At 50.5% G+C, this 25,895-nt stretch overlaps 1 protein-coding gene across 3 annotated transcripts in view; it reads right to left on the reverse strand.

Annotated features, from left to right (window-relative positions):
• Nucleotides 1–575: 575 nt before the first annotated feature.
• The window catches only part of LOC119404584 (phosphatidylinositol 3-kinase regulatory subunit alpha), a 133,399-nt gene continuing 108,079 nt past the window's right edge, over nt 576–25,895 (reverse strand). For 2 of the 3 annotated variants that reach the window (XM_037671132.2, XM_037671131.1), the window contains exons 9-12: nt 24,635–24,937; nt 24,425–24,548; nt 23,572–24,366; nt 576–1,028 (exon numbers count right to left, since the gene is read on the reverse strand). In XM_037671132.2, the coding sequence (XP_037527060.1) occupies nt 683–1,028; nt 23,572–24,366; nt 24,425–24,548; nt 24,635–24,937 (1,568 nt within the window). In that variant the 3' untranslated portion in view covers nt 576–682. The remainder of the gene's footprint in view (nt 1,029–23,571; nt 24,367–24,424; nt 24,549–24,634; nt 24,938–25,895) is intronic. The other variant, XM_037671133.2, reaches the window with a different exon arrangement.

Genomic DNA, 25,895 nt, shown 5'->3' on the forward strand with positions numbered 1-25,895 from the left:
AACCTGAACTGGAGACCACATATATCTACTATATGCAAGAAATTAGCTTCTGCTTGCTCTTTGCTAATAAAATGCAGAGAATGTCTTAATCTTAATATACTTAAAATTGTTTACTTTTCTATATTTCACTGTCCCATCAGTGCTGTTCTGAATCATGGTCTGGTACATATAAAACATAGGTACTTAGATCCTATCATTTGGTTAATTAAAAAAAAAATGCCCTGCGCATTATGACATACACAAGCCCTCATGACCATAACAGCTTGCATGATGATGCCCAAGCTGCAGGTGGCCAACACGGCCTCCATTTCTTGCTCAATGGCACAACTGACAAAAATTTGAAGCTGGTCGGGCATTTTGATGCAGCGTGGCGCAATTTCAACAAATTTCATGGTTTTGGTTTAGCTTGGCGCAAGAATAAGGAATTGTATCAAATTGGCGCTGTGCAGCTGTTCGACCCCTGCTTGTATGAACAGCTATTGCATGGTTGCAGTGCTGTACAATACCTTCAAGCCTGATGCAGCTGATGGTGCCAAGCTCGTGTCTCACACGCAACACGGGGTGGAGAAGTAGTGTAAGGAAAACAGCGGTCTTTATTTGACTAGAGAACAGTGGTGATAAAAAAGCAGGCTATGTACACATTATGCAGAGGGTGTCCTGTACAGAAAGAGGGGAGCCAGCCTCAGCTGGAACCGAACACTGGGTAGGCCATGGTAGTCTTGAGCAGTGGGTTGTGCTCTTCAAGTGAGTTGTGCACATAGTGCTGCACCAGGCTACGCAATGTGGGATGAGTGGTGAGTGGCTCTGCAAAGCCATAGCCACGTTCAGTGCGTAGAATTAAGCAATGGTTGACCTTGCCCTCAGCCACAATTGACAATGCAAACTGCCCAGGGTTCTTGCTGGGTCTCACCAGAAAAGTACCATCGCAACGACCCTCAAGCAGGCGCATGGCTTGGCTTCGATCACAGTCTGCCACAAACCAGCTACTGTCAGGAGACACCTCTTCTGAGCTGCTGCTTCCGCTCCTCCTGCAGCAAGATATTTTTGTGGTGTGAAGTATTAACACACTGCCATGCCTTGCAGAGATAATGCACTTGTTCACTATATCTTAGAAGAACAGACTGTTGGGCGAGTTGGTAATGCATACTGTAAAAACTGCGCGAAAAACGTGGACAAAGGGAGAAACGGACGACACAAGCGCATACTAACAACTGAAAGTTTATTGAAAAACACAGAATATGAATAGCAAATAAACCACGTGTGCAAGGTTAAACAACAGACAGTTACAAGTGCGCATCGAGATACGCAATCTCCGCCTCGTGCACCGCCACAGACGGCCTGGCAACACAACTATCTCCAGCTTTGAAGATGTGTTTTTCAATAAACTTTCAGTTGTTAGTATGCGCCTGTGTCGTCCGTTTCTCCCTTTGTCCACGTTTTTCGCGCAGTTTTTACAGTATGTTCACTATATGCTATTAAAACACATGTACCACCACAACAGGCGACTATCAAGCATGTTTACCTTGTCCAATAGTTTACGAACTCTGCAGGCTCTAACTAACCTGAGATCAGAGCCTTGTGAGTTCAGAGTTCCTCTGGCTGATAGTGAATGCGGTTTTGATGTGCAGGGTATGACATCATGAGCTCTAGTGACAAATAAATAGATGACGCACCTGTGCTGATCTGCTCACCATAGGAGTAGACAGGCGGGGTGGGGGGAAGGGGGGGGGGGTGGCAGGTCAGGGTGTGCAACCTTTATGTCATGGCCACACACCACAATCCAAATCAGCACACTGATATAACCAGCTGCCATAACTATAAGCAGTGGCTATTGCAATTCAGCTTACTTGCAAACAACAGTTCTGACAAAAACAGTTTCTCTTTGGCACTCTAATGATCTGTAGCAAAATATGCGTATGCAAGTCATTAAGTTTTCCTGAAAATGAATTTTAGAGATTTTTACTCAGTTGTCGTACCATGCCTTTGAATGCGTGGTACGAGAACTGGTTGACTCCATGGCCACCCTGGGTTTGTGACGCCATAACCTACACATCTACATCCTCTAGCAGGCAGTCGAAAACAAACAGCAATCCCCCACGCACAAGCCATCGCTGTCAAGTTTCGAGAAGCTGGCACATTGTTGCATCGTGGAATGACATTGCTAGTTTCTCTTTTCTCATGACACCACTGGCGTAAATCACTGGGGTGTCGGGGGGGGTCCTGACCCCCCTAGTGTTCATGCTGAGGGGGACATCCCTTGCAAGTGTACCCCCTTGACATTTTTTCTTTTTTTTCTAACGCCACATATTTGAGTTGCTTGACAGCACATTCAACATTTTTTTGTTAATGCCTGCTTATTCTGTAGTGTATAAGCCTGTGTTCGATATCCCTCAGATGTTTGAGACTATTGAAAGCGCAACTGCCGTTGCCGCTCGACCGCTTTTGGAGAAGACTCAATAGAGCAATGCAATTACACGAGCTGGGAACCCATGCTCGTTTTTATTTTATTTTTTATTTCAAGGCATGATTTTTATGTTAATAAAAACAAAATGGTCGCCATGACAAGCTATGTGTCCCTCGTTGTGGTTTTTCTGGATATACACCACTGGACAGCACCATGTGTATGATGTGTGCATTATGGCGGGGTAGCGTGGAACGTCATCATAGGTGTTGCATGAAGCAGCTACCCATTTCAGTTTCAACACGTAGTTTTTTGTTAACTAAAAGTTATTGATAAATTTTTAAGCAAACTGAACCACCCTACTCGTTGCAGAGCTGTTAATGCGCACTGAAACGGTTTGGACAATTTTCTACTAATGCAGTGAGCTGGTAAAGCAAGTTATTAGGCTCATTTGCAGACCAATTTAAGCTGTGTCAAGTGCGAAATTTATTACAAAAATTTAAACATGTGACTTGCTACAAATCGCAGTGGCTTAGCCAAAGAGTTTTCGAATGCCCACTTCCATCATATGTAGCACTGTTCCATTATAAGTAGCACTGGCGACTGAACTGATTGGATATGTCCAGTCTACGTCACCGAATCTCCAGTGGAAAGCAAGCATAATCTAACTGTGTCACAATGTGCTCTGTGGTGACGTGAGCTGCGTGACAGTGTTTATTTTGGGGTTTCTTTTCTTGAACACAATAAATTACCTTAGCTGCATTGTAGGCTGCAAATGTAGCGATTGGCGACATGTAAAGCTACAATATTGTGTAAGGTGTGGGGATCTGAGGCACGCCCGAAGCCTCTGCGCGGGCATTTTGCTGTTCTAATCCCTTTCCTCTCCCGTTCTCCCGCGACAGCAAGTGGCGCCATCTTGCACTACGCACTGGCTCTCGTGGTGGCGCCGCGCGGTCTCGGAGCTACGAGATTCGACGTGACTGAAGCACGTGCGCGTCGGGACAAACTCTCTCTCTCTCTCTCTCTCCTCCGATGGCGCTGGGTAAGCACGTGTTTCCTTCTGGTCCGATGTCCCCTTTGAGAATCGCTGGACTATAGCCTGCCTGGGTGCCTCGGCATCCTCGGCGGGCGTGTTTACCTGAGCGTTAGCTCCGGTTCCGTACGTTAAGCCAAAGAGCGGTGCCTAGTGCTCGTGCGTGGTTGTACTACACCGAGCCGCACTTGCCGGAGGCCCACGCGTACAGAGAGTTGCCCTAGCTCTCGCGACCCGGCCCAGTGGTCATCGTGAGAGTGCGGAGCATAGCCGCGAGGGACCTTTCCCCGAGCGGTGTGTCAAAGCTCACCATTGCCAGCTGCGACGTGCTCGCGGTTCCCCCTTAGTGTACCGTCTGCGCGGGAAGCCCTTTGCTTCCCCGTGTCCCGAGAACAGATGTTGTGCTGTGCGTTGGGGTGCCGCCAAAAGCAAATAAACTGTTTGTGTGTGTGTTGTTATATCGAACACTGTGTTTTTACCGCGTGGCGCTCAACACCTTTGCTAGCTGAGCGCGGCCCTGTGGCTCGCTAAGCCTGAACCCACGGTGGTCTTCGACTCCTGTGAGTATCGAGGCTACCACAAAGGCAAATGGCGAGACAAGCCGCTTCAGCTAGAGCAAGGGTCTCAAACTCACCCAGGGATGCAACAGCCAAAATAGGATTTGGAGCAATTTTTGGAGCAGGAAAATCTCTCTTTTGGAGCAGGAAAATACAAATTTGGAGCAGGTTACGGGAAAAAAAAACTCCCGTTTTGGAGCTCAAAACTCCAAATTTGGAGCAGCTTCACAAACAAAGCTTGCTTTTGGAACAGTAACAAAAAAATATATGCAAACATTTCGATGTCACCACCACCATCATGTTTTCAGTGCATAACATGCTGAATAATGCCAGTGAATTCTCCGGAAACCAGTAAGGCCTTATGCATTGGTGAATTTGCACCAAGGTCCTTTACACCTGGCCTACGCCACTGGCTGATCACGTCACTGTTGCAATCCACTTCATTCAGCACCGATGCGCTGAATTTTGTATTCTGCCCTGCTAAGAAGATCTTAAGGAGAAAGTCCATTTTAAAGAGAGCCGCCATATGTGTAAGTTCAAGAGAAAAGTCTAAGTCCGGTGTTTATATGTCATGCAACGTCCAAGACAAACCATCCAATGAGTACAATCTTCATAAGTGCGTCCTCCCCCTTTATCTTTACTATATATATATATATATATATATATATATATATAGAGAGAGAGAGAGCTATGCACAGCGAAAGTCGGCATCGTTTCATTGAACGCAGTGCCTGTCGCCTCGTAGAGCCGAACCCTTCCTAGTTTCGTGCAAGCGCGTCTCCAACAAAGCGGACGCCATCACTGCCGGGTCGGTCGCGTGCTCTACCGTACGACAGCTTTTCCCCGAGGAGTATTTCTACCCGTTCCGCTCGTGACCGCATGTAGGGATACGGCAAAGGTTTCGTTGGGTTAACAATGGTGAGCTGCTTTCGTTTCTGCAAGCGACACGCAATCTGCGTTTCCGCTCAGGTGGCGTCAGCCAACGGCATACTTGGGTTCGTCGCCTATATTATGCGTGTAATATATTAACAGTATAGTACCAACAGCGCTATGCCGCACGTGCTACCGAGCAGATTTATCCTGATCGCGATAAGGTTGCTGGCGATAACTCGTACTGACGTGCTCGTTGGTATCTGCCATGAAACATTCGCGCCAGGAAAGCGGTGACCACACTCGCGTCGACGTCAAAATGTTTAGTCGAACAACGTCCACATTTCCAAAAAAACGGAAGGCCTTTTTCGGCACATTGTGGTGTCGGCCTCACCGCGACTGGGGGGGAGCAAGTACCTTGATGAACTCTTTCGGCTAAGGCGGTCAGGGTTTTCGCGTGTAGTACTTCTCTATACAACACTTTACTCGTCAGTAGATTTAAAAAGACTTTACTGTATACAGCCCGCGAATTCGTGCATGTGAGTACTGCTATTTGAACAAAGGCAGCGTTGAACCGGAATCCACCAAACAATAACGACATCCCCACTAAGATTTGCAGCACGTGAAAAACGGCTCTTTTGTCAGTTAACTTTCTTTATGCGGTGCTTCCACATTAAATGGGCGTTCACCTTTGCTCATGCTGAATGACCCTGTAAAGCAGCGTTTGAACCAGCAGTAAAAACTTCATTTAGGCCCACCAGCGAACACACCGGAACAGATTAACGTCCTGTTTGAGTCAGGCGCCACGTACTGTGTCGAATTGGATTGGATGAAAGTGCCTCTGGTGCTTCTCCCAACATTAGGTCGCCAATACGGGCTTCGTTTTGCGTTAAAACGAGGCTAAAACTAGCGCAACCGAAAAATTTTGCGGTTACCGGGGGCGTTTTGGCGCATCGTGGCGCAATTTCGAGAAATATCGCGGTTTTGGCGCAGCTCGGCGCAGAAAAACGAAAGTGTATCAAAATGGCGCAATTGGCGCAGCTGTTGCATCCCTGCTCACCTCAGCTAGTGAGCCGCAGTCACAAAATTTAATATTGCTCGGGCCAGGAGAGCAAAGGTTGTAACGAGAAGGGGAAGGGGCGAAATGTCAGCTAATGTTGCCATTTGACAGAAGGCGTTTCCCATATCTTATATCATTCCTGAAGGGGATTTCACGTCAGGATTCAAGAAACATACCGATACCGAACTCCAGAATGACTAAAACTTGAACACCTATTCTCAAATATAGACCTTTTGTACCACGGTTATGTCTCAACGCACGGTGACCGCATGTGGTGCCTATGACAAATCAAAGATTGTCATAGGCACCACATATGAGAAATGGGATACTGAACAAAACAACTGCCGCTGAAATTTTCAGCTCAATAGGGGATACTCAAAACGTACAGCGCCATCTGTCGACAATCCCGTAAGCTCGATCGGCCATGTTTTGTTGGGCGCAAAAACGAAACCAGTCGCATATCACAGCTTTTCAGGGTGCTAGTTGCTGATTATTTATCTTCGTTCTGTGACGACTTCTCAATGCTTCGTGCACTGTTCAGGCAACAAGGGAGCCCTGACAATGCCGGGAACAAGGTAGCACTAATTTTAATCGAATGTATCAGTTACCAGAACGAAGAAAAAAAAACCGATGCGAACTTGTTTAGTCAACAAGATCGGCGGCGCAAAAGTGCTCTTCTACCTCAGCTATTACTTCTCCGTGCAATTTAGCTGCTCACCTGCGACATAAGCTAGACTTACAGAACAATATATTACAATATATGCATCTTAAAACAGACGGCCAACGTCACACACGCGCAAGAGAGTATGACTGATCAACATTAGCTTGTCGCTGTTGCAGGTCGACAAAAGCAAGGATTTACGTATATAAACATAAATCCTTGGTTAGGTTAGGTTAGGTAAACACTTTGGGGTTACCTTGAAGCAGCTGCAAAGGAGGATATTGCAGCCCTACTGAAGAGAGAAGATGTTGCACGTGATGAGGCTCGTCAGATTGGTAGCAAGATGAAGGCTAAAAAAAACTTTGAGAGCAAATAAACGACGTAGGACCAAGAAAGATACACACACCACAAGCGCTCACTCGCAACTAAATTTTATTACACGAAAGAACGTACATATATACATGCCTGCCAACCTCACAGCATGAAAATTCGGGAGACTGCAGCGGGGGGGGGGGGGGGGGGGGGGGGGGGGGGTCTTTTTGCATAGCGGAAATTACTGAGACTGGAGACTGACATCAGAGAGGGACAAGTATGTTTGTTTTGAGCTGCTTGAACCAAACTTCTTTACTTGTGAAGGCACTAAGGCAGTTCACAGGCGCACGTGGTACAGAATCCGTACTTGTCACCTTTCCGTGAAGTCACAAAGCACGGAAACGCAGCTGTGTATGAGTCCAGAAACACTTGCAAGTACTTCTTTGATTTTGACGCCGTCATCGACCTTCTAACTGAACTTTGGAAACACGCAACCCCCACGGCAGACGGCGTAGCGTACAAAATGCGGGGGCCAAGAAGGAGACGAAAAATTCCGGCTAGGCTCAACGGAAACGATTGCCGCAAATGAACTGAACGGTGGCCGGAGCGACAACAATGTGACACGCGGCGCTGTTTCTCCCAAGCACGCCGATATTGCCAATATCGAGAGTGAAAAGCACAATGGGGGCTGCTTACTTACCGCCAGACTGCCGGCCACCCCTCCTTTGGCAAAGGGAATGTGCTCGACAGTCTGGCCGTCTCGTTATCGGAGCGCTCGTGCAACGCCGCAGCTCCGGCCGCCGTTCACTTTTGGCAATCTTTTCCCTCGCCTTCTTTTGGTACGGTGGCGAGCACTTCTTGCGGCCAGCCTTCGTCCAGATGCGCACGCCTAGAATGTACTCAGCGGTACTCTATGATATGGTTACAATGAAATAGAAGTGTGGTGGGGAGTGCTCTTCCACAGCACCACCACCGCAGAAAATGCTGACGTACGCGCATGATTTTAAAAAAAATGAGAGAAAAAAAAACCCGCCTCTGCTGTGGTGGCCACTTTTCGGGAGATTCGAGATGACATTCGTACAATCGAGAGATTAGGTCCAAATTCGGGAGTCTCCCGGACAATTCGGGAGAGTTGGCAGGTATGTATATTATACATACATCACATCGCGCATGTCACAAGGAGTTACAGGCATACAACCCAAGGCACGTGTTCAGTGTCTGTTGATAAAATTGAATTCTTTTTCATGTAAAGATAGGGATGGTTGGCTAACACATATCGCCGCATTCTTTGTGATGTGATACGCCTCCGAAATTTCTCGCGTGGTCTGCTGAGGGTGACGAAACAAAATAATGGTGCTTTCGAACAAAGGTTTGCATTTACGTGTTTGACAGTGGGAGGCAAGATGAGATGAAGGCGTGCCATTCAATGAATTTTTGTGTTCTCGAAGGCGGATGTTGATACATCGACCGGTCTAAAGGGATTTGGTAGACCACACCTAAACGGCATCTTACATAGGCATTCACGTGCTTTTGAATGCATTTTCCACTTGTCACTACAGAACCCTGCGCCCTTCTGTGCACGATGGGGCAGATGCGCCCAAGCTTCTGCGGTGCAGAAAAAATTACGCTCACCCCATACCTCTTCCCAAAATTTTTTAGTCCGTGTGATGTCTTATGTATATATGGAATAACTGCCATATTCCTGCTTTTTTCTTCTTTAGCTTTAGGAGCAGGGGGATCATGTCTCTGTTTAACGATGCGTATGAGCTTTTCGCACACCGAAGTGATGAAGTGTGTTGGATACCCTGCCACTTTGAAGCGATCATATTGCACGCGAAAGGCATCGTTCATCACATGCACGCAGCTTTTGTCAAGTGCCGCGCGTAAGCAGGATAATACAATTCCACGGTTTACAATCTTTGAATGCGCTGAAGCGTAATTCAAGATCGGCTTTGCGGACCGAGGGCAATACTGTCAACACACGTACTCCGCCTTGAAACTTAAAGGGATACTGAACAAAATTTTCGCCACCGAGATAAATGACTCAATTGAAAGATTGGGTGCTGAAATTTGTTGAAACAACCTTCATTTCAGCCAGAGACTAGCAGAAAATAATGAATTTAATGCATTTTTCGCGAATTGGCGCGTCTAGCGGCCGCGCCGCGAACTAGAGAGGAAGTGACGCGAAACTCTGCGGATAGTGACTCGCCAACCGTGCTCGCAGCAAAATCGCTTACCAATCGACATCGCAAGCCGCCACCCGCTGCCGCGCGTCTCTCTCAAAACGTGTTTTCACGGTCGGGAAGGTGTTCTGCATGCGTGTTCTCAACCGGCAGCCAACGACGCCATTGCCGCGCTCTCGGCCGTATATTTGTTTTCTCAAGCGGAGCTTGCACCCACGTCTACGAATTTGCAGTCTGTGTTGTGTGCTGCTACGTAATGTGAACGGTGAAGCACCTGACACAACGCAGAATGCCTCAACGCTGTTCTGCGCTAGGGTGTGCCCTGTCATACCTTTCCAACAGAGCCGAAGCTTCAAAGGATATCGCAGCCAACGTGGGTGCTTTCAAAGCGTGACTTTTTGTGCTCCGAACACTTCGAGGATAGTGACTATGAGTTACTGTGTAAATTGCTGGTCCCGGTTGCCGACCCACGTTGGGCTACGGCGGCTCGTCTGGCTCGTCGTCCTTGCTGTCGCTTGACACAGCAGAACGGTCACACGCATATGGTTGTATTTGGCGCATCCGTTTTGGAGGCCTGTCGAACTCGGAGTCGCAATGACCACTCGTGGAACCACTGTCACTCGCACCTTGCATCTTTGCGCTTTCGCGACACGCTCGGTAGTTGTAGCGGTTTTTGAGGAATAAGCGCTATTTTGTTTCCTATTTGGGGAAAAGAGGACAAGGCTCAGCGCCACACCAGCCACCCTCGGTTCTTGAGAGGAGAGGTGGAGAAAGGGAAGTGGCAGGGCAGGAGAGAGCGTGCCGGTTGCCCCCTCTTGCTGGAGCACTCGACGTCACGTCCGCCGACAAGCGCAGTGGCATGCAGCCGCCGCGCTCTCACAATCCACTAAAAATACGGCCAACTGCTCGAAATTACGTGAAATAAACGCTGCGTACAGGAACAGTCGTGTCGTCCGAGTCGAATGTAAGTGTTTTCGTAGCTTTTTCAAATTTTTGTTCAGTATCCCTTTAACCTTACGTTGACATACTGCAAGATGTCATCCCGTGGCATCTCACAAGTGAAATCGATTCCCATCCCCTCTTCTTTAAAAACATTCAAAATATCCTCTCTGCATAGTACCACTTGGTACTAAGCACCATTATTTTGTTTCGTCACCCTCAGCAGACCACGCGAGAAATTTCGGAGGCGTATCACATCACAAAGAACGCGGCGATATGTGTTAGCCAACCCATCCCTATCTTTACATGAAAAAGAATTCAATTTTATCAACAGACACTGAACACGTGCCTTGGGTTGTATGCCTGTAACTCCTTGTGACATGCGCGATGTGATGTATGTATATATGTACGTTCTTTCGTGTAATAAAATTTAGTTGCGAGTGAGCGCTTGTGGTGTGTGCATCTTTCTTGGTCCTACGTCGTTTATTTGCGCTCAAAATTTTTTTAGTCATGAGATATCAACTAGCCCACCTAGCCATATTGTTATAGATGAAGGCTGCAACGACCAAAGTGGCTAACAAAGCACTAGTATACTTGGAGAAGTCCAACACCTGGAGAGAGAGATATACGAAGAGGAAAGGCAGGGAGGTTAACCAAGCTTTGGCTCGGTTGGCTACCCTACACTTGGGGTGGGGGAAGGGGGAATTATAGAGAGGAAGGGGAGAGAAGAAAGAAGAAGCGTAAAAAAGAGATGGATGAACAGCGTGAAGCTACACAACACAAACCCGCGCTGTTAGTTCACAGGCGCTCGTGAAGTCCGGTGGACCCTCTGCAAGTTGGGTGCCTTTCAAAGAAAAGGTCTGAGTTGACAGGTGTGCCTAAGCTTGCAGACGAATCACTAGTTATAGCTGCCGAATGGGAGGTGTACCTGAAGAGTTCCCAAGAACTAAAGACCAGTGACAGGGACTTCGCTCCATTTCTTTCCAAACAAGAAAATCCAGGAGCAGACTTCGATGTCCTGGCTTTCTGGACAGGAATGGAGCAGCTCACTCCTACCCCTTCATCAATTGCCCTGAAGTACTTGGCAATACCAATCAACTGTGTTGATGCAGAGAGATCATTTAGCCGTTATGGTGACATTGTGTCCCACAAACGTCACTCTCTCAGTGAAGAGAGCACCAAGTATCATCTGATGCTCTGCCACCACAGCTTCCTGCAATTTTAATTATTGCAGGCATATTTCGAGCCTGAACGTATGCTATAAATGAATTGTTACATGTGCCTTGCGTCTGTTCAATATTGCCGCAGAAATATGCATGTTTAAGGTTGCCGCGGAATTTTGCAGATTCCTCTATCTGGAATTGCAGAATTCCAAATTTTCCACCGCATAAAGTTAGGGGCCCTAGTCATGGCTGTCGAAAATTGCGCTACTTAGTGATGCGTTCGCACTCGTTCTATGTTCAGGGGTCCACGATAATTTAGAATATAATTACGCTTTAGTTTGGCAGCTGCAAACGGAAGCTCAATCATCAGATTACGATAGCGCGCCACACTCGTCGCGAACATCACAGACGTGCAACTGTAATACTCGTTGGACCCGCTGTTAGAGGTTCTGCTTATCAGCACTTCGGAGCTTATGACGAAGACCACCGTGGGATAACTCGTTGTACTCGCAATCGAGCATGACGTACTTTGAAACATCGGGCACCGCGGCCACGCACATCGTATAGCAGTTACTTTGCAACAAACAGATCCACGCATGCGAAACTGTCCCGTTTTTGGATCACACCGCGCACTAGAGGAGTGTAGTTACTCGCTACTAGCGCTACGCAGCAGCCCTAACAGTCAGAGCTGGACCCCTAACCCAAGGTTCGCGTTGAGTTGCGACCACGGCGGGTTTCAGGCCAGTGGTAACAGATACGAGTTCTTTGCCTGACACAGTTTATTTTGCCAAAAGCGCTACCAACGCAACAAAAATACAGATAACAAAGAAGCGGCGGGGAAGTACCGCACGACGACGTGAAAACAACAACAAAATGGGAAGCACACGAGATTTAGAGCGATAATGCTCGACTCACCTCTCGTGGCATCGCAGTCCGGCCCTGAGGCAGTAAGTCACCTCACAATAGACCGGGAGTTGCGCAGGGGGTGATGGCGTCTGGGTGGCTCCCGACTCAATCGATATGTGGTCATCACCGCTGCTCGAGTTGAAAGACGAGGAGCTCCCCAAGAAAGCGGCGCGTGTTCCTTGGGGTCTGGAGAAGAGTCTCTCCAGAAAAGGGCAAAGAGGGAAAACGGGGCGCATCTCGACTTTGGCCAGGGAGCAGGGCGCGAAGGGCTGCGGGAGCGACACAATGCCCTCTTTCACGCAACCCCCCTCGCCACTGCGCGTGCAAACATAGCGCGAAGCCGAGGTGCCGCCGCGTTGAAGACAATGGGTTGCGTGTGCAACCCCACAATCGCAACCGAGCTTTCTGCTCGATGTCGTCGCTAGGCCTAACTCTGCTCACGGTGCCGATGTATGAGACGAATCCAAACTTTGCGGGCAAGAACATCGCGCTAGCGGACATGCGAAAGCGATAAAGCCGCAATGTCCTTCGTCGCAAGCAACGAATCACATCACCCACATGCTCCTCAGAACCGCGGATGGGCATTTTGCACATCGGCAGCGGACCCCCCGGCCAAGCTCGCCGCGCAGCGACCTCTGGCAGCGGCTAGCAATTTCGTGCGTCAGCATCCCAAAACACAACACCAAGCACACTGTGCGCCGATCTTTTGTCGCTACAGCTAGGCATAGCTGATCATTGACAGACCAGAGATCTGCGGCCTTCGTTCTTAAATCGGTACGTCGACATCCGCGGCGTGCTGTTCTCATCCCGAAAGTATGCTAAGCGAGGTTTGAAGTCTGAAGTTATTGAATTTGGTATGTCCGTGGTAGAAAAGTCCGCTCTAAAGGAGTCCTGACCACCTTGCTGGCCTGACGTTTTAGTCAATTATGTCCGAATGTCCGTTGAACCAGAATGCGTTGTAATCGAAGCTCAATCAATGGAACAAATATGGAGGTCGGCATAACGCCACAATTTGGTATGTAGTATCCGAATGTCTGTTGTAAACAGATCCGTTGTAACAAGGTTATACTGTAGTGCTGCCACGGCTGACACCTGGAAAGCAATCACTTTTGTCGATACCTTCGCGAGATTGTCGCCGAATGTGTCAGAATCTCGAAAGCGATAATGTAGTAGTGTTGGCATAGTTTTGGACCACCGTGGCTCATAGTACACTGTTGAATGCCTCGCAAAAGTGAAGGTACCCTCGAAAGCAATCATCCAAGAAAATGACCCCTGCTCCACCAACTACTAAACTTCGTCACTGGTGCATGCATTGACACAGTATGCCACAATCTAGTCGACAGATAGAACCACAGAGCTAAAAACAGCATCGTCCACACAAATGTAATCAACACATGTGATTCTTTTCTCCCCAACAGTTGTAGGAGTGAAAGAACTAGCACACGCAATTAAAACACGCAACATGACTAGTGTAACGTTGCGAGTCCTACCGCGAACCGCACAAACTCCTCCAACAAATAATGTCAAGAGTCCTACCGCGATGATGATAAGTCCATGCCAATGCGACAGTGGAAACAAATGCCAATTTCAAAGGCCTTACTTTCGCAAGAGCTAAAAACAAGTTTAAAACCAATTACATCATAGATGCCATCTTTGCAATACGAATCTCGAAGGCTATTCTTTTGTTCGCGGCAACCGAAAGTACGTTACGCGTGTCGCTTGCACCACACATGCAGCTAACCTTACGGCAAAGCCAGGTCAAGCTAAGTCAACATGGTCGCTCTTTTTTGTGGTCACTTAACCGGCCCGAAGCGCACTTCACGACATATCACACGGGAACGGTTTAACAGTCGCGATGTAACGGCGGGGTTCCCAATACATTGGATCATATGGGAACTACAGTCGAGCCCACATATAACGGCCCCACTTAAAGCGAACTTCGTCTTAAAATGAACGGTACCCACGTGACCGTGGAAATATACATTATTTCAACGGCACAAAATCACACTTACAACGAACACCTTTGAACCCTGCCGATCTGTTACAGCCGGCGACTGCGGAGACACCCCTTTCGACCACCTATAAGCCATCGGCCAGCCAAACGCCGATAATGCCTCCGCAGGCTTCTCATTGTCGTTCTCCCCGACAGTTTTTTGTTACACACCCCTCCGTCCTTTGTCCCTCTGCTGCTCCGAGCACCCCGCATCCCCAGTGGGTGCAGGGTGCTCACAGACTTCGATATTTCGCGATTCCTTCCGTGTTCTCACTCATTTTGCACTCCGTTCAGCATGCCCTGCACGCGTGCGGAAGGGTAAAAATGGCTTACGCGGAACGAAGTGCGAATTATCGAAGTCGGTGGGGCCGCGCAAGTTCAACTTTTCACGATCCGTTCCGTGTGACAGCCGTTTTCACCCTTCCGCGAACCTGCGCCCCAATGAGATTCTCTGACCGCTGCGCGCGTAGGCCACTCTCCCAAGTACGGCGACTCTATCCCAAGGCCGTTCTCTTCTCTTCCCCCTTTATCGCAACTGCTCCGCCTGTCCACGCCGGCTCTAATTCCGAAGTTTCTTTTTCTGGGTAGAAACGAGCTCAGACAGGGCGCAGAGCCGTTCTACGCTTACTTGCTTGTGTGTCGCACGTGCGCGTCTTGCTCGTTGGTGTGCGTGTGTGTCAGGATGGCGGACGGGAAGCCCTCCGCGCAAACAGATGGCACGAAGCGAAAAGCGCTGGACATTTCTACCAAGCGAGCCATTCTAAACGAGCTAGCTCAAGGCGCTAAAAACTGCGAGCTGGTTAAGAAGTACGGCATGTCCAAGTCAACAATATCAACGATTCTAAAGAACAAGGACAAGATAATCAGTGCCGATGCCAACTCGACGGACAGAAAGCGCCTGCGGAGGGCCACCTACGCGGACGTGGAGGAAGCGCTTCTGAAATGGTTCGTCGACGCGCGGGCTTGGAACATTCCGATAAGTGGTCCTATGATGCTGGCCAAAGTGAAAGACTTCGCATTTCTGTTGGATTTTCCCGACTTCTGCCCAGGAAATGGCTGGCTACATCAGTTGAAGGTGCGTCATGGCATTGTTTTTAAATCGATTGTCGGTGAGGCGGCCTCAGCCAGCGACCAAGACGTTGCCTCGTGGCTTGAAGCAAATCGAGACACTATTTTAAGCTATGCGGAGCGAGACGTCTATAACGCAGATGAAACTGCGTTATTCTACCAGATGCTGCCAGGAAAAACGCACGCCATGAAAGGCGACGCATGTGCTGGCGGCAAGCACAGTAAAGTGCGCGTCACAGCGCTTTTGTGCACTAACATGGATGGCAGCGACCGGCATGTGCCCTTTGTAATCGGCAAGTCAAAGAAGCCGCGTTGCTTTCGGGGCTATGTGCCTGTGCGTTACAGGCATAGTGCTAAAGCGTGGATGACGCGAGATTTATTCGCAGAGTGGCTGAGCGAGTTAGACCGCGACATGCACAAGCAAGGCAGGCGTGTGCTGCTTGTGGTCGACAATTGCTCCGCGCACCACGTACAAGCCTCTCTCACGGCAGTGACCCTGCTTTTCCTGTCACCCAACACAACGTCGAAAGTTGTGGTAGCCTCGATGCTCACCGGAGCCGAAGACTACCGCGGGTTCAGGCTTAGCGAGCCACAGGGCCGCGTCTACCGTCGCCTGCTTACGTTTAGCGCACCGCTCCGCACGCGCTCAGCTAGCAAAGGCGTTGAGCGCCGCGTAGCATAAACACAGTGTTCGAGATAACACACACACAAACACTTTATTTGCCTTCTGCGGCACCCCAACACACACACTGTACACATCCGCTCCCGGGGCACGGGGAAGCAAAGGGCCTCCTGCGCGGACGATACACCAAGGGGTTCCGCGAAGCATGTCGCAGCTCGCAATGGCGAGCTTTGACACGCCGCTCGGGAAAAGGTCCCTCGCGGCTATGCTGCGCACCCTCGCGATGACCACTGGGCCTGGTCGCGAGGGTTAGGGCAATCTCCGTACGTGTGGGCCTCCGGCAAGTGCGACTCGGCGTGGTACGACCGCGCACGAGCACTAGGCACCGCTCTTTGGCTTCACGTACGAACCAGAGCTAACACTGAGGTAAACACGCCTGCAAGGATGCCGAGGCACCCAGGCAGGCTACAGTCCAGCGATTCCCAAAGGGGACGTTGGACCGGAAAGAAATACGTGCTTACCCAGCGGCGTCCGGGGAGAGAGAGCGTTCGTTCTGGCCTGCACGTGCGTCTGTCCCGCCGAATTTCGCGGCTCTCCGACCGCGCGCAGCGCCACCACGAGTGTCGGCGCGTAGCGCAAAATGGCGCCACTCGCCGTCGCGGGAGAGGGAAAGGATTCGAAATGCCCGCGCAGTGGCTTCGGGCGCGCCTCGGATCCCCACATCCTCCTCTCCTTAAATCACCCTATACCGGTCTGCAAAGGCAGCCGGTCGTCGCCCATGCATGCAAAGGCGTTATGCAATGAGCAACAGCTAACCTCAGCCCAGGCCCACAACTGCTGCTAATTACTCTACAAATAAAAAAATGAAAAAAAAAAAGAAATAACACAATACACTTGAAATACACTATACTATACAATATGGTGCTACGGAAGGGGGTAAAAGAAATTAAGGCGAGTGTTCGTGATGCTCACGCGGGAGAGCGTCCACGGCGCGGTGGGGAGGCGATGCGTAATGTTGCTGGCCAGAGTGCGAGGCAAGAGGCCTGTTTGATGTCCGCATGCCCGGAACGGGCTCACCTTCGGCTCGTCGCTCTAGTCGACGACAGACCTGCGAGTCCGACGAACGCCGCTTCGGTGGTGGTTCGGAGGTCCCGAATTCCAGGCTGGATGACCAAAGACCGCGCTGGGACGGCCGGTCCTTCTGCTGTAATCCTGCAAGGCGTCCCCGGCGTCGGCAGAGAGCCGGGCGCAGCTACCATGTCAGCTAGCCTCGCGCAGCAGCCGTGAGGCAGACGGCAGCTAGGCTTCTCGACGACGGCCGAGACAAGGACACAGCCGGGCGGTCCGCCTGACGTCAGCGGGTTCCCGAACACCTCCAGGGTCCACGGCGATAGGGTGAAGGTGGTTTCCTATGGTGTCGTCACCACGCCGCACACTTCCAGGGCACGCACAGATCCACCACGCACGTACACACACACACACACGCACACACAGCTCCGAAGACGGGCTTCTCCCAACGCGCCAAGAGATGGAAGGCGCGTAGCGTCCTTCGTACCTCTCCCCACCGCATAAGCACCAGTATGCACGACCCCTTTCGCAGGCAAAAGAAGAAAAACAGCGAAAAAGTAAAGAAAACAAAATGACACTCAATATGCCGAAAAAAAATACGAAAAAAAAACACATCAAGTAAACATGAACACTCCCACAAACAAAAATAGCAGCAAACTGGGCGGGGCCCACTTCTTTGCGAGCACAGGCCATAAAGAAGTTAGGCAACTGAGGCTAGATAGTAATGTGAGGGCCTTCGGTTGCGGAAATAAGTCCGCCGTCCGGCGCGAAATCACTAAGGTGACCGCTTCCTCAGATTATACCGGTGCGTGGTCCGAATGCGGTCCGCCGTCCCGGGTGTGCCCCGTTGCTTGCGCGCAGTGCCACTGGGCGCTGGCGGGAGCTCGTCAGACCTCGACGCAAAGGCTTTCAGGTCTGCCATGTGGGCACGGCTGAGTTTTCCCGAAAGGGGATCTTTCAGCAAGTACGCGAGCGGAGTCCAAGCTTTCTCCACTCGGTACGGACCAAGCCACTTAGGAGCGAGCGAGGCTGAGAACCCCTTGCTCGCGTCGCTAAGAGCGTGGTTGCGCTTCAGGACAAGATCACCTACCTTAAATGAAAGATGGCGATGTTTCCGGTCATACTGGGCCTTCTGCGCAGCCCTGGCCGATGCCAAACTCTGCCTTGCTCTACTGAGAGCTCGACAAAGCCTGTCCCGAAGCTTTGATGCGTAAGCAGAACAGTCTGCTGGTGCTTCCTCGTCTCCGAGCTGGCATTGCATGACACTGGTCACCGGATTTGCCAACTCCCTTCCGAAGTTGAGGAAAGCAGGAGAGAAACCAGTAGAGCGACTCTCGGAGGTTCGGATTGCGAACGCGAGCTCACTCAAATGGTCTGCCCAGTCTTTTTGACTTTCGGCAAAGGCCGCCAACATCGGTTTGAGCGTACGATTGGTTCGCTCCGTCAAATTGGACTGGGGATGGTAGGGCGAAGTGGTGCAGTGATTAATTCCCAGGGAACGGCACGTATCACCAAACACCCGAGCGGTGAAGTACGACGCGTTGTCCGTGATCAGTCTTTCCGGAAAGCCGAACCGACAAAACACTTCCTGCAGCCTCTCAAGCACCGCTCGCGCTGTCACCCTCCGAAGCGGAAACAATTCCACCCACTTCGAAAAATGATCCACGACTACCATCATATGTATGAACCCCTGCTTGCTTCTGGGGAACGGCCCCATTAGATCGCAGGTGGCTACTTGCCACGGACGCTCACTGACAATCGGTTTCATCAGGCCGGGCGGCTTGCCACCCCTTGATTTCACCGCTTGACAGACATGGCAGGAACGGCAATAGCGGAAAATGTCACGCTTCATGCCAAGCCAGGTCACAGTCTTGCTCAGTTTTGCAAAAACTTTGGAGCCACTCAGGTGACCGGCCATGGGTTCGTCGTGAGAGGATCGCAACAGTGCGGCTCTCAGACTTTTGGGCATAACCACCTTAAAGGGGTCCACGTGGTAGCTTCGATGCTCACCGGAGCCGAAGACTACCGCGGGTTCAGGCTTAGCGAGCCACAGGGCCGCGTCTACCGTCGCCTGCTTACGTTTAGCGCACCGCTCCGCACGCGCTCAACTAGCAAAGGCGTTGGGCGCCGCGCAGCATAAACACAGTGTTCGAGCTAACATACACACACAAACACTTTATTTGCCTTCGGCGGCACCCCAACACACACACAGTACACGTCCGCCCCCGGGGCACGGGGAAGCAAAGGGCCTCCCGCGCGGACGATACACCAAGGGGTTCCGCGAAGCACGTCGCCGCTCGCAATGGCGAGCTTTGACACGCCGCTCGGGAAAAGGTCCCTCGCGGCTATGCTGCGCACCCTCGCGATGACCACTGGGCCTGGTCGCGAGGGTTAGGGCAATCTCCGTACGTGTGGGCCTCCGGCAAGTGCGACTCGGCGTGGTACGACCGCGCGCGAGCACTAGGCACCGCTCTTTGGCTTCACGTACGAACCGGAGCTAACACTGAGGTAAACACGCCTGCAAGGATGCCGAGGCACCCAGGCAGGCTTCAGTCCAGCGATTCCCAAAGGGGACGTTGGACCGGAAAGAAATACGTGCTTACCCAGCGGCGTCCGGGGAGAGAGAGCGTTCGTTCCGGCCTGCACGCGCGTCTGTCCCGCCGAATTTCGCGGCTCTCCGACCGCGCGCAGCGCCACCACGAGTGTCGGCGCGTAGCGCAAAATGGCGCCACTCGCCGTCGCGGTAGAGGGAAAGGATTCGAAATGCCCGCGCAGTGGCTTCGGGCGCGCCTCGGATCCCCACAAAGTGCAACCGCTTGACTTGGGCATAATCCGCGCGTTTAAGGCTTATTATAGGGGCCGCGTTGTGGAGCGCATGCTTATAGCTGTTGACCGGCCAGCAGCCAACCTGCCGCTTTGGGTGTCGCTGTACTCAGCTCTGGAGATGGTAAAGGCTTCGTGGGCGGAGGTAACGGCTACATGTGTGCAAAACTGTTTCCGCAAGGCCGGCTTCGTCGACGTCGGAGCCGATGCCAACCCTGAAGCTTCCGAAGAGGACCACTCCGGCGGCGATTTGTGGCAGCGTGTTGTCAACTCCGACATGGGAGGGCGGGACATCTGCTGGGATGATTTCGTTATGGCCGATGATGATGCCGACACCGCGGAACCGTGCACGGATGAGGGCATTGTCAATGAAGTGCGCGGCAAGAGCGACTCGGAGGAATCAGATGACGACAACGATGAAATGTTGGAGCCAGCGCCCACAAGCGTGCCTGTGGCAATTGGCTACACAGATAGCCTCAGGCAACTTGTCTATGCCAAGGGCCTCGGCGAGGAGCATGCTGCCGCTTTAAATAAACTGGAGACCACCCTTGTCGCATTGGCACTCTCGAAGCAGACGTGCATCACGGACTTTTTTGCAAAAAAATAAATTTTGGGTTTTCACTTGTAACTTTTTAAAAGCTGTTTTTTCATTTATTATGAACTTCGGGATACAACGAACGGACACCGCGTCACGCTCAGGTTCGTTATAAACGGGCTCGACTGTATTCTGGGACCGGCGGAAAACGACATAGCGGCTGGGAAAACGCAGCAGTGAGAAACTTAAAGGCGGGGTTCTACTGTACATGTGCACAAATACACTGGAGAAAGCCAGACCAGTAATTCAATCAGCTACCAGGTCCCTGTCCCAGTTTTGAAATTCCCCTTGGTATTGCCAACATGTGCGAGAGCCAGAATTTTTTCTGTGCTTTGTCTTGGCTCTCACTGCAAGCAGTAACGCTACTTTGCTCCCTTCTTCGGTATGCTTACTAATGATAGTGCACACCAGAACTGTTTTGGTAAACTGCGACGTTCTTTTTACTCTTAAAATATATGAATCATGACTGCAATATCACAATGTTTTCCACAACAAGTATGACTTTGAGGTTCAACTACAATGATTGCTACAGCCAGCCAAAAGTCCATGCCGATACAATGCAACAGCATGACTGAACACATGTCCTGCACATACCGTATTTACCCGCATAATTTGCGCCCTCGCACAATTTGCGCACCCCTAACATTTAGCCAGCTTTACTAAAAAAAATATTTACTTGCATATTTTGCGCCCTCCGTCACGCCCGAGCCAGCTCACCGAGCAGGCGAGCGCAGTCATACACAAGATGGGCTGTGAGTGCGAGGTCCCTTCTTCTGATTACTTTGTTCTATTTTCCGGAAACCCCCGAACTACGGTCCCTAGATTATTATATTCTATGGACTATACCCGAACACCCAAACCTGTTCACGGGTTGTCGGAACTGCTCGAGCATTCTGCCGTCGTGAGAATGCATGCACGCAACATGGCACGGACTATTTTCTGTATCGGAGGCGTGCGAGGGCCAATCGTGCCAACTTTTCCCCTCGGTGACCCTCGTTCTTCCGCGCCATGTCCGTGCTGCAGTGCAGCCTTGGCTGATTTCGGAAGTTTAGGTTTCGCCATCAGCCAGTCGCGTTTTCACTGTTCTCTTGCGCTGGGCTACATTTTCTATACAGCGAAATTCAAGCTCACTGTTATAGAATTTGCCAAAGAAAACTGAAACCCTGGCACCGCCAAGCACTTCAGTGTGAATGAGAGTCACGTTCGGTACTGGATAAAGCAGAAGAGTTTGCTTGTTAATACAAGACCGGGAAGGAGAGCATCCCAAGGACCGAAGCAAGGAAAGTTTCCTGCCGTTAAAGAATACCTTTTCAAATATGTGCAAGAGCTGAGGTCCACCGGTAGTGCCGTGGGACCTCATTTCTCCCAGCACTGTCGAGAAGAGCTTCAAGAGGGGCTGGCGCTCGACGAAACCGAGGACGATGCGTTTTGGGAGGGCGGTGCGCGGCGATGATTCCCAGTCGGACTTATTGACCAGTGATCCTGACTAGACTGTGCATGACCGAATCTGGCTGGTTAAGGTACATGCTAATTCTGTTAAACAAACAAGTACCCTTCGTTTGTGCTATACAGTAGACTCTCGTTAAACGGAACCTGAAGGGACCCAGAAAATGTGTTCCATTTAACAGGAGTTCCGTTTACTGAGAGATGAACAGCAGCGCAGAATCCAAGTATGAAACCAATTATATTAGTTGCAGTTGTTCCGTTTAAGCAGCAGTTCCGTTTAACAGATTTCCGTTTACTGAGAGTCTACTGTAATTTAGTTTCTTTTATAATGTATATACCGCGCGCATTAGGACTACATATTGTGCGTTATTTTGGTTGTGTTCGCAATATCTCCACATAATTTGCGCACCCCCTCTTCGGAGCTCCAAATTCGCAAAAGAAAGTGCGCAAATTATGCGAGTAAATATGGTAATTCAAATTTTCCAATTATTTGGGCCCTGGCAGTAGACAGCACCACATACCGTATTTTCTCGCGTATAACCCGCACCCTCGACAACGATTCGCGAAAAATTTTCTAAAAATAATCCCCGCGCTTTGCTGCGAAGCTAGCTTTCTTGCATAGCTCTGAAGCACTGCCGTGAAGCCACCTTTGCAGACATCAATTAGCGCTTTTTGTTTTGACTTTAACCTCAAATGTTTTTTTTTTTTTTGTGCGGGTTATACACGAGAAAATACGGTAATGTACTTTTGCCCATTTGAACAGCTAAATAGCGCGAACTTCAGGGACGAAAGACAGGAGAATGCGACACACACAAGCGCTAACTTCCGATTGAATTTTATTAAAGAAAACACATGAATATATAGGGTAACACCACGCCTGCGCAGCTTCACATCCACATAACCACATTCACTCCTAAGTGATAAGATTCATCTCTCTAAAGGCACAACACCAGTTACATAGAACAAATAAAAGTTAATAAATAACATGTCACTATCTTGCAATACGCCCAAAAAACATTGTTCCTTTGCTGACAGAGCAATGGAAGGCACGCTGATACAATGCCTAACATCCTTGGCCATCTCTGCTGCTTCTACTATCTCTCGCGTTTTTTGGTCATCATGAGCGAACAGCACTGCACATTTTTTTTCAAGTTCCGGCGTACACCCACAGCTTCGGCAATGCGTCGCCACGTGACCTTACAGACCTCCCCGGACATTGTACGCAGATATGTGGGACAAACCGGGTGCTGCTTAAACGACCGTCTCAGCACGCGTACAATGTCCGGGGAGATCTGCAAGGTCACGTGGCGACGCATTGCCAAAGCTGTGGGTGTACGCTGGAATTTGAAAAATGTGCAGTGCTGTTCGCTCTTGATGACCAAAAAACGCGAGAGATAGTAGAAGCAGCAGAGATGGCCAAGGATGTTAGGCATTGTATCAGCGTGCCTTCCATTGCTCTGTCAGCAAAGGAACAATGTTTTTTGGGCGTATTGCAAGATAGTGACATGTTATTTATTAACTTTTATTTGTTCTATGTAACTGGTGTTGTGCCTTTAGAGAGATGAATTTTATCACTTAGGAGTGAATGTGGTTATGTGGATGTGAAGCTGCGCAGGCGTGGTGTTACCCTATATATTCATGTGTTTTCTTTAATAAAATTCAGTTGAAAGTTAGCGCTTGTGTGTGTCGCATTCTCGTGTCTTTCGTCCCTGAAGTTCGCACTATTTAGCTGTTCAAATGGAGTACCAACTAGCCCAAACATGCACCTTGCTAAATTATACTTTTGCCCAATACTACACAGCTGAGACAATAGAAGGCAGAGTTGCATTGGGTTTTCAGTGTACTAGATCTCTGATAAGATGAATTCTCACCTTGCTGTTTCCTGCTGTCCTGAAGAATCCTGCAGAAGTTTGTTGATGCGGTCCTTGGGCACGCCACGCGCCTGCAGCCAGGCCTGGCACTTTTCACGCTGTTTGGCTGCCTGAGCCACCTCTAGCTTGAGGCCATTGATTTCCCGCTCCAGCTGCTTGTAGTAGGCCTGGGAGGCCCGAACCTCGTCGGCAAGCCGACCCTGAGCCTCGCGCAACAGTGCCAGCCGCCGCTGTAGCAATGCCTCATTTTCCTCAACGGCCCGACGATCTTGCTCACCACTGCAGCAGTCCCGGCTAAAGTGCCGCAGTAGGTCTGCCTGCTCCTCAAACATGGCAGCAGCCTCATCAAATGATTGTAGTGCCTGGCCCTTGAGCTGAAGCTCCTGACTCAGCCTGTTGAACTGGTCGTGGAATTGGTCGAACTGACGGCTGCGTGACAGGAACTCTCGATTGGTCTCCATTAGACGCTGGCCGACACGTTCTACATTCCACTCACGCTGATCCTCATCATCAGGCTGGTGGTACTTGGACACCGGGTAGAGCAGCCGCACATTCAGGAAATTGTTGTAGTGCTCCAGGGATTCACGCCGGTAGTGGCTGATCAGCTCCGGCACCGAATTGAAGGTGAGAGGCTCAGAGAAGCCGTACTTGCCCGCTCGCTGATAAATCTTGATAAGCTTGTTGCTGCCACCCACACGAAGAGTCAGTGTGTAGTCACCCGAGCCTCGATCCAAAGCATCCCGAACCAGAAATGTGCCATCAGCAGCATCCTTCAACTTTTCTGAGCATTCCTCCCTGCAAGACATCAAGGCAGTCAGCAGCAGCCAAAGGGAAATCACTGCTCTGCACCAACCTGGATATGTCACCCCAATACCATTCAGCTTCAAGGAGGCTCCGGTCTACTGGTGGCTGCTGGCTAGACCTCGATGGTCGCCGAGGTGGCAGTGCTGCACACACGTTACAAAACCGATTTGGCACTGCCGAGGTGGCAGTGCTGCACTATGCTACAAAACCACTTCTACTATACAGCATAACCATAAGTGAAACAAGGGTGAAAACCCACCAGGTGTGCCTCCATTCTGGAAGACTGGTAAAGACTCGCCCCAGTCTCCACGCAGCAGTAATATCTCAAGTACACGTCCGTGCCACCGTGCATTACGTGCCATGGCCACGACCTGTTCCCAGGGTGGTCGCAGCACAACAAAGGCCAAGCTATGCGCCAGCCGCAGGGGTCGCTCACACCAGCCTCTACTATGAGCCAGCCGGCAGATACGGCACAGGTGGGCCATCAGTGCTCGCAGGGCTCGGAAGTGCACGGCAGGCAGTTGACCGACGAACCGCACCACAGCTGCTTCATCACCGGCCTCTGCAGCAAAAAACAATTTGAATGCAGACTTGTTCAAAATAAAATGTAAAACAAAACTGATGTGAGCAAAAAGAAGCCTCTAGTGGTGTCAAACAAAACAGTTTTAACAGCAAAGCTGTTTTAGGGCTGGGCCAGACGACAAATGAGTGTCCACCGTTCTCACACTCCGGTTCCCAGATACTCCCATAGATGGCGTAACTGCCTTGGTCAAGGTAAAGTCCCTTGATATATAGAAAGTAGCGATACTCTCCTCCATATCCTCTCCCAAGTGTCCAACCCTCCTCTCCCAAGTGTCCAAACCGTATCTATCTCCTCTCCCAAACGACCACCGTGCGGGCGCCGGCCCTATAACCCGGCTCGCTCCACTTTCCTATCAAGAATGCTATGTCACGCAGATAACGCGCGTTTCCCAGGCGACGGCCCGTGAAGCGGGGAGGTGGAAGGCGGGAGAGGAGGGTGCTCGGCGTGGCGGCTCGGTTAAAAGAAAGACGGTACTTTCCCAAAAATATCCAGGGACTTTAGGTCAAGGCAGAGCCGTCGATGGGGAGAGTCTGTCGAAGGGGCAGGGCAGTGACGTCGCGGTGCGGCGATGACGCTGTTCACGTCACTGCCACGCCTCCGCTCCGGCGGCGTCCGCCATATATAGTCTTTCCGCGCGACGGGCGCACGGCTGAGGCTATGTACTATGCAAGAAAACAAAGTCAAACGGCGGGCCTTGCTGCTAAAACTGTCACCGCTACGGCGGCGATACGAGTCGCTAATGGATCAGTCCTCGTCGCTGTCAGACAACTCCTTGTCGCTGTCAACGCTCTTCGATTTCGTGAAACTGGCCCTGCTTTTGTACACTGAAACCTTTTCGTGAAGCTTTGCTGTAAAAAAAACTTATGCTTTTGTTTGCGCCAGTCTCGCACGCACGTTTCGGCAACTCCGAACGACCGCGATACGGCTCGATTTCCGT

Source organism: Rhipicephalus sanguineus, chromosome 9 (genome assembly GCF_013339695.2).
Source record: "Rhipicephalus sanguineus isolate Rsan-2018 chromosome 9, BIME_Rsan_1.4, whole genome shotgun sequence".
Classification (NCBI taxonomy): domain Eukaryota; kingdom Metazoa; phylum Arthropoda; class Arachnida; order Ixodida; family Ixodidae; genus Rhipicephalus; species Rhipicephalus sanguineus.